Below are 7762 nucleotides of genomic sequence, written 5' to 3'. Positions count from 1 at the left end.
GATGGAGATTTAAACAGGCAAAATGGAAGGAATTTTATATGTTGTGTGAAGAAAATTTAAAAATTGGAAGGAAGTGTAAATATAATAAAACAGTAGAAGGAATTGTCTTTGCAGCGAAACAATCTATTCCTTTAATAGGAGATAATGGAAAGAAAAATGAAAGTGTACATGTTGGTCAGAAGTTTGTTTCAAGGTAGATATTTTTCAAATAATTTCCAATTTTATATATATAGTCATTTATTAATTTTGCGCAAAATGCGATATCCGTCGTGTTATTCTGTCATGTTTTCTCTCTTCCTTTCCAAAACGCGACAAACACCAGTCTCCTTTTTCTGCAGAACGCGATATATCCGCTCAACCAATCACAGCGCACCATTCCACCCGCTGTGAACACTGAAGGCTTTTTTTTTTTTTTTTTTTTTTTTTTTTTTTTAAATCAAAGTCAAAATCATGTGATTTCAGCCGTTGGCAGTTTGACACGCGATCTGAATCATGATTCGACACACTGATTCATAACGCTCCGAATCTTCCTGAAGCAGTGTTTTGAAATCGGCCATCACTATATAAGTCGTTATTTTGTTTTTTGGCACTCCAAAAATATTCTCGTCGCTTTATAATATTAATATTGAACCACTGTACTCACATGAACTGATTTAAATATGTTTTTAGTACATTAATGGATCTTGAGAGAGGAAATGATATTGCTTCCTATATGGAGGCCTCACGGAGCCATCGGATTTCAACTAAAATATCTTAATTTGTGTTCAGAAGATGAATGAAGGTCTTACGGGTGTGGAACGACATGAGGGTGAGTAATTAATGACATAATTTTGGGTGAACTAACCCTTTAAATGTCTCATTGGCTTAAATGTAGCCTATGTTTCACTTGTTCAAGGATTTGCAATAATTAAATATATGTAGACCTATATTTTGACATTAAATGTCCATACATCCGTGTCTTTATACTATTTGTCACAAGTTCACAACATGAACATAGGAAATAATATCACATACAGTCAAGGGAGACATTTTACTATATGGTTAAACATTTATTAATATATTTTCAAAATTATATGGTTAAACGTATTTGTTCACAGTTTAGACAAATTAGTTCATGCCTTAACAAAAGATAGTTTGTATTATCCATTAACATGGTAATTAAAACTCCTCATTGTACATAGTATCTTATGCATATGCCTATATGAACAGAAAAATGACTTTATTTAAAAGTATTGTTGTTAAATACTGTAGACACTGATCCGAGCAAAATCCACGTAAAAACAACTTAAATTTAACAAAAGAAAATGACATATATGGGTAGCGCAAATGTGACTGTTTAAGTCCCGCCCCTCACTTCCGTTCTGTGGCGGTTCTGAAACTGTGGTGCTGCGGGTCTGCAGCTGGATGTCTCGAACCCACTGGATGCGCGCTAGTAAACTTATGTCGCTTTCTAATTCATTACTACAGATAGCCGGACAAATTGATTTTAAACTTTTCATCATGCAAATATTATAACTTCTTTCTCCAGAAGACATCAACGCCCCGAAAATATCGCTTTCAGTGGCCCCTCCCCCGATGTTCTCGGAACGCACTTATTAATAAACGCTTCACTACAGCGTCATTCTAGCGTTTACTGCTGAAGAGGATGACTGTAACCTACAACCTCCATTGTAGGACTGGACTAGGAAGGACTCAGCTGCCTCAATAGAGATTAAGAAGTACGATAGTGTGATGATGATGAAGATGGAAACTTGCCAGTCTTCACCAGAGCAAGACTATAAATATAAAAGAGGGTAAGTTAATTATCTACACTTACAAATAATAAATCTGTTCATTGTTCAGGCACTAATATGTACACTTCAGGAAATATTATTTACCTTCAAGGTACTAATGTACTCTTTAGATGTAAATAAGGTTGTGTACCTTTAGAAAGAGTACCGCTCACCTTTTGAACTCTTTCCCCTGAGTAAACCCTATAGTGAAAGCTCACAGAATTTAATAAAAATCCCTGGATATCATTTACTAATATATTTATTTATTTATTTTTCACAAAAAGAAATTCATATTTGACTAAAATAGTTATAGTTAGACTAATTAGTGTTTAAAAATAGTTTTGTTAAATTTCTTTCAAAATATTTGAGAATGAGAAATTAAACTGATCTGTTTCAAGAATCACAATTATTACATAATTTAAATCATTATTATTAATCTTTAACACACACTTAAAAAATTAAGTAGATTCACTAAATTAAATCAACACACCCCTCAACCATCCCGTCCAATCAAAACCTTAAAGTCGGCATGAAATCAAAATTGACAACTCTTATTTTTTTTTTGGAATATTGTAGTATTTATTATCAATAATTTTTAGAGCTATATGGAGGAAGATCCAGTGACATAAGGGGTAAATGCTGTCGCTGATGCTTCACTCTATAGAGATCAATGCATTAACCACTGCTGATGCCCGTCACCATTGACAGGAACCTGATGGAGGAAACGCTCAGTCAGTCAGGCTGGTGTCCACTGGAGCAGAGCAAGCTACCAGAGCGATTTTAGATTCATTCCTATGGAAGTTGAGTGTCAAGCTTAACCTGATGGAGGTAAACGAAAACACTCGCTCCACATAAATAGACACGCACCGTCAGTCTGTCAGTCTCTCTCGTGCTCTCTCACTGTTTAGAGCCACTGACCGTCCTCGTCATCCTCAGTAAATAAAGTTCTGGTGGAGAGAAATCCCCAAACGGACATGACGTTTCACCCGGATAGACGTCACAGAAGAAAAAACTATCGCAACTTCCGTTTCATGCCGACTTTAAACACAACATTTTAAACTTTGTTCCTGACCCAGAAATGTATAACAATAAAATTTAAGAGTTTATTATTAACCGAAAAAAAGAAAAAAAATAGGCTAATACTGTTGGCAATGAATTTAAATACTTTTTATGACTGAACGATTTTTATTTCGATAACGTCAAAAGTGGAACTAGCAGCAGTTCTGAGCATGCGCATGACGGAGAATCTCTGGGCGCGAGTCTGAAATAAACGGAAACATGTTTCATGCGCTCTCTTTTACAAACATATTCTTTATATATGTAGTAATGGTTTTGTTAATGTTTCACTCTTGTCTAAGTGATGCTCATCAAGGTAATTCATTTGTTTTACTTCTGATCCTCTGCAGACGCAGTTAATTCTGATGTTTAAACTAAACCTTTGAGTTTACTTCCTGGTTATAATTACAATAGTTTCATCAACTATGTTTTATATTATACTATTATGTTATACTATCGTGTGTTAGCCTTTGTTGTGAGACTGTTTCAGGAAAAAACTCGTCAGGTTTATTAAAGTTTTGGTTTGATATTCAGATGTCGTTTTGGCTATATATATATCCGCAGTGCGCTGTCACAGTCATGCAAAAAATGATCCCATGTCATGCATGATCTGTAAAGTTCAGTTCTGAAATCAGAGTTTTTTTCGTAGTGACTCTTAATTTTACAGTGCATAGCTATACTGTAGCTTCAAATGTCGGACACGACGGAAACCAATGATTGTGTCGTTCGAGAAGAAACAAGCAACCCAAATGCTGGACTAGTGCACAGATTGAAGGAGAACTGTTCAGAACATGTTAGTGTGAGAAAACAGAATTAAGTCTTGGACTTTTTAGGCAATTAAGAAATCCCAGACTTGCACTTTTTAAGATCTGTATAAAGGAACATGTAATAGGGTGTATGATCACTATATATGACACACTTCTGTTTGTGTGTGTGTGTGTGTGTCTGTGTGTGTTTTCATTGTTGTTCATGTTTTATATGTTCCTCAGAGAAACACTTCCTGCACTACAAGTTTACAGTCCTGACTAAAGCAGACACATTCCCAGAGTTCAGTGCTGTGGGTGTGTGTGATGACAGACAGATCAAACACTTCAATAATGAAGAAAGAGTCTGGATTCTGACTGAAGATGACTGGACTGAAGCTCCTAAAGATCCACCTGATCCTAGAGACTGGTTCATTCATCAGATCAGGACTCTGTCAAACTGCACAAACTCACAGTGTTCTGGAGAGATTCATGCTTTACTCTCATTCATTATCATGTTATATTAAATTCCATATATTTATCTACAGTTTAATTATATAATATGTTTTTATATTGTAGTACATATTTTTACAGTGAATCTCCAAATTAATGTACACTATAAAATATTGCTATGAATTTACAGGATTAAACAGTATTATTTTACAATAAATAACTAGTCAGAAATGTACTGTCAAATCAGTGCAGGCTGGGTCTCATTTTACTGTGAATTCACATGATAAAGTTGTCTTTAACCGCGACACTGGATTTACACTGTAATTGTTTCGAAGTCTCCATAATGATGATCAGTGTTCATATGCCTGGGATTTTTGACCTTATATATTCATATTCAAATTTCTGATCAAAGTCATTTGTCAAAGTCAGAAGTTTGAGAAATGAAAACTTTTGTTATGACAAGCTAGAATATGAAATAATCTGATAAATGTGAGTAAATGCATTCACTGACGCGACACAACAAATCCCAGACAGTAAACTGATGCCTTGTTCTGTTCATGACAAACTCCAATCACTCGCTATACTTCTTATAAGTTTGTTGTTCTGTGATTGTAGAGCTTCATGTTCTTCAGAGAATAATTGGCTGTGAACTGGAGAAACTTCCTGATGGAACAGTGAATCTGACTGTCTTTGATGAATATGGATTTGATGGAGAGGATTTTATATCCTTTAATTCTGACACTATTAAGTGGATTGATAAAAACCCCAAAGCCAAAGAAACTAAAGAGGAATGGGATCTTCAAACAGGACGAAACCAGTTCATCAAGTATTTCCTCAAGAACTGCATGAACTGGATCTCAACATTTATCAACACAAAACAGAGTAAGTTCTGATGAGATCAGTTTAATTATCAGCTGTCTTTTGCATTATGAAACACATTTATTTAGTCTAAATCATGAAAATATAAGAACAAATAAAAGAGTTTTCTCTATACTTCTAATTGTAATCATTTACTCACAAAAAGTCTCTTTTTTAATGGATGTGAAGAATATAATAGTCTTACACTCAGAACCAAATATTTTATAAAATGTTATGTTAATTTTATTTTTCTTCCCTCTTCTCCAGGTTCTCCAGATGTTCATGTCTTTGTGAGGAAAGCTCCTGATGATGACAGTAATCTGGTTCTGACGTGTCTGGCCACTGGTTTCTACCCCAGAGATGTTCAGATCAACATTAGATTGTACAAAACTAAACTTAAGCATCAAACATCTTCAGGAATCAGACCAAATGATGATGAAACCTTTCAGATGAGAATCAGTGTGAAGATCGACAGAAACCATGAAGGATCTTATGATTGTCTGCTCATTCACAGCAGTCTGACTGAACCAGTTACAGTAAAATGGGGTAAATATCACTATAAATTCAGTCACATACAGTATTTATAGCAGAAGAACATGATATTAATGGATTAATGTTTCTCACCACCAGGGACGTGCACAGGAATTTTGAGGGGCAGTTGCTCTGACCTAGGGCAACCCCCTTTTTTTATCAGTCGTTAACTGAAAATTTTTATTTCAGTTAACGACGATGTTTTTTCCCACCTAGTTTTCGTTTTTTCGTTCGTTTTCGTTAACGATTATAACCTTACTCACCTTTCCGACAACGTTAAGTCGTCTCACCCGACAACCGCGACAATCTCCTTCTAGTGCCGCTCATGCAGGCTCAGCTCAGGTGCCGGTCGCGTGCAGCGCTGCTGCGACCTAAACAGAGTTTGCCCTTCCCCTACTGACTTTCACTTTCGGACGGGTGCCCGAATATGGAAGTGAATGAGGCTTTGCGATTTTTTATTTATTTATTTAATTTTTTTATCTAGGCCTACGTGAAATTCTGCATCCATTGTACGATTTTTTAATTTATTTTTTTCCACCTCAGAAGGGCAACGTGAGTCGAGAAAGGCATATGGGCAGTTGCCCGGGCAACCTGAGCAACCCCCCTGTGCACGTCCCTGCTCACCACAAACAAATACATTTAAAGTGCCTCGACTCATTTCAACAGTTCATAATGTTGATTAAAATACATTTATGATTTTGTTTTATTTAATCATTCTGCAGATGGAAGATGTTCTGACTGTGAAACGGATCATACATGGATCGTAATAGCAGGAGCTGTAGCTCTCGCTGTGATTGTGATTATAACTGGTTACTGCATCTACAAACAGAAAAGGTCAAATGGTGAGTTATAAATATACAACCTTGTTGTAAATATTCTTGTTTTACATATTTTTTTTAAATGTGTGAACAAGGGATGGACAGTTTTAAACATATACACCATGTGACAGTAGAAATATATGAACTTTTTGAAAAGATTTAAATTTTTTTAACTTTTATTCTGCATCTAAACATAAAATAATATTATGAGATTTAATATACTAACATGCAGATCTATATTTGCAAAAGCAGGATATCTGTATGTTCTCAAGATCAAGTTTTTATATAATCTGTTTCTCACGGAGCCCCCTCTGTCACTCCACGGTTTCAGACGCAGCCCTCGCCACGGGACGCTATGCCTCCCATACCAGGGCCGTCTGTTCCGTCTCGCTGCCCCACCAAGGGTGCACCTGTGGTTCCTTGACCTCGCTGGCACGGTTTCTGGGAGCCTGGTTAGAGCTACCCAACCTGTCCCGCTGGCTCATTCGAACGGTCGGACTCGGCTATGCGATTCAGTTCGCTCGGCGTCCCCCCAGATTTCGAGGGATCCACGCTACGATGGTGGGCAAAGATGCCCCTGTCATGCATTCGAAGATTGCTACCCTTTTGGCGAAGGGCGCGATCGAGTCGGTCTCTCCAGCTGAGATGAAGTCGGGTTTTTACAGCCTATACTTCATTGTACCCAAGAAAACAGGTGGGTTACGCCCAATCCTGGACCTTCGGGCTTTGAACCGGGCTCTTCACAGACTCCCGTTCAAGATGTTAACGCCCAAACACATTTTCGAGTGTGTTCGTCCTCTAGATTGGTTTGCAGCGATAGACCTGAAGGATGCGTACTTTCATGTCTCCATTTTTCCTTGACACAGACCGTTTCTTCGGTTTGCCTTCGAGGGGCAGGCATTTCAGTACAAGGTCCTCCCTTTCGGGCTGGCCCTGTTTCCCTGCGTCTTTACCAAGATCGCGGAGGGAGCTCTTGCTCCTCTCAGGGTCCAGGGTGTCCGTATTCTCAACTACCTTGATGATTTGCTGTTTCTAGCTCACTCTTGAGAGAGGTTGTGCGAGCACAGGGATCTTGTGCTCAGACACCTTTCCCGTCTGGGCCTTCGGATCAACTGGGAAAAGAGCAAACTCTCCCCTGTGCAGAGGATCTCTTTTCTCGTTATGGAAATTGACGCCATGTTCGCGCAGCTTACGAGCGGGCGCACACAGTCTCTGCTGAATTACCTGATTCAGTTTGACGGCAAGAAACTTTTTCAGAGGCTCCTGGGGCATATGGATTCCGCAGCGGCTGTTTTCCGCTGGGGTTGCTCCATATGGAACCGCTTCAGCATTGGCTTCACAGCCGAGTCCCGAGATGGGCATGGCAACAGGGTACGCTCCGAGTGACCATCACTCCGACCTGCCGTTTAACTCTTGCTCTGTGGCAGGACTTTATGTTCTACGTTCCTTAGAACCAGTTTCCAGGCATGTTGTTGATTCAACAGATGCCTCTTGTACAGGGTGGGGTGCCGGGCTCTTGGACAGGACCCCA

At 38.4% G+C, this 7762-nt stretch overlaps 1 protein-coding gene across 1 annotated transcript; it reads left to right on the top strand.

Annotated features, from left to right (window-relative positions):
* Positions 1 to 1381: 1381 nt before the first annotated feature.
* On the top strand, positions 1382 to 7092 carry LOC137037152 (RT1 class I histocompatibility antigen, AA alpha chain-like). Its single transcript, XM_067410971.1, has 6 exons — positions 1382 to 1793; positions 2481 to 2600; positions 3818 to 4906; positions 5150 to 5428; positions 6136 to 6255; positions 6563 to 7092. Exons 3-6 carry the CDS (start codon positions 4870 to 4872, stop codon positions 7090 to 7092), a joined length of 966 nt encoding a protein of 321 aa, XP_067267072.1. The 5' UTR covers positions 1382 to 1793; positions 2481 to 2600; positions 3818 to 4869.
* Positions 7093 to 7762: the final 670 nt, after the last annotated feature.

The sequence above is a fragment of the Chanodichthys erythropterus genome, chromosome 15, assembly GCF_024489055.1.
Source record: "Chanodichthys erythropterus isolate Z2021 chromosome 15, ASM2448905v1, whole genome shotgun sequence".
Lineage (NCBI taxonomy): Eukaryota > Metazoa > Chordata > Actinopteri > Cypriniformes > Xenocyprididae > Chanodichthys > Chanodichthys erythropterus.
The sequence above is the reverse complement of the archived record's forward strand: the minus strand, read 5'-3'. Positions and strand labels throughout refer to the sequence as shown.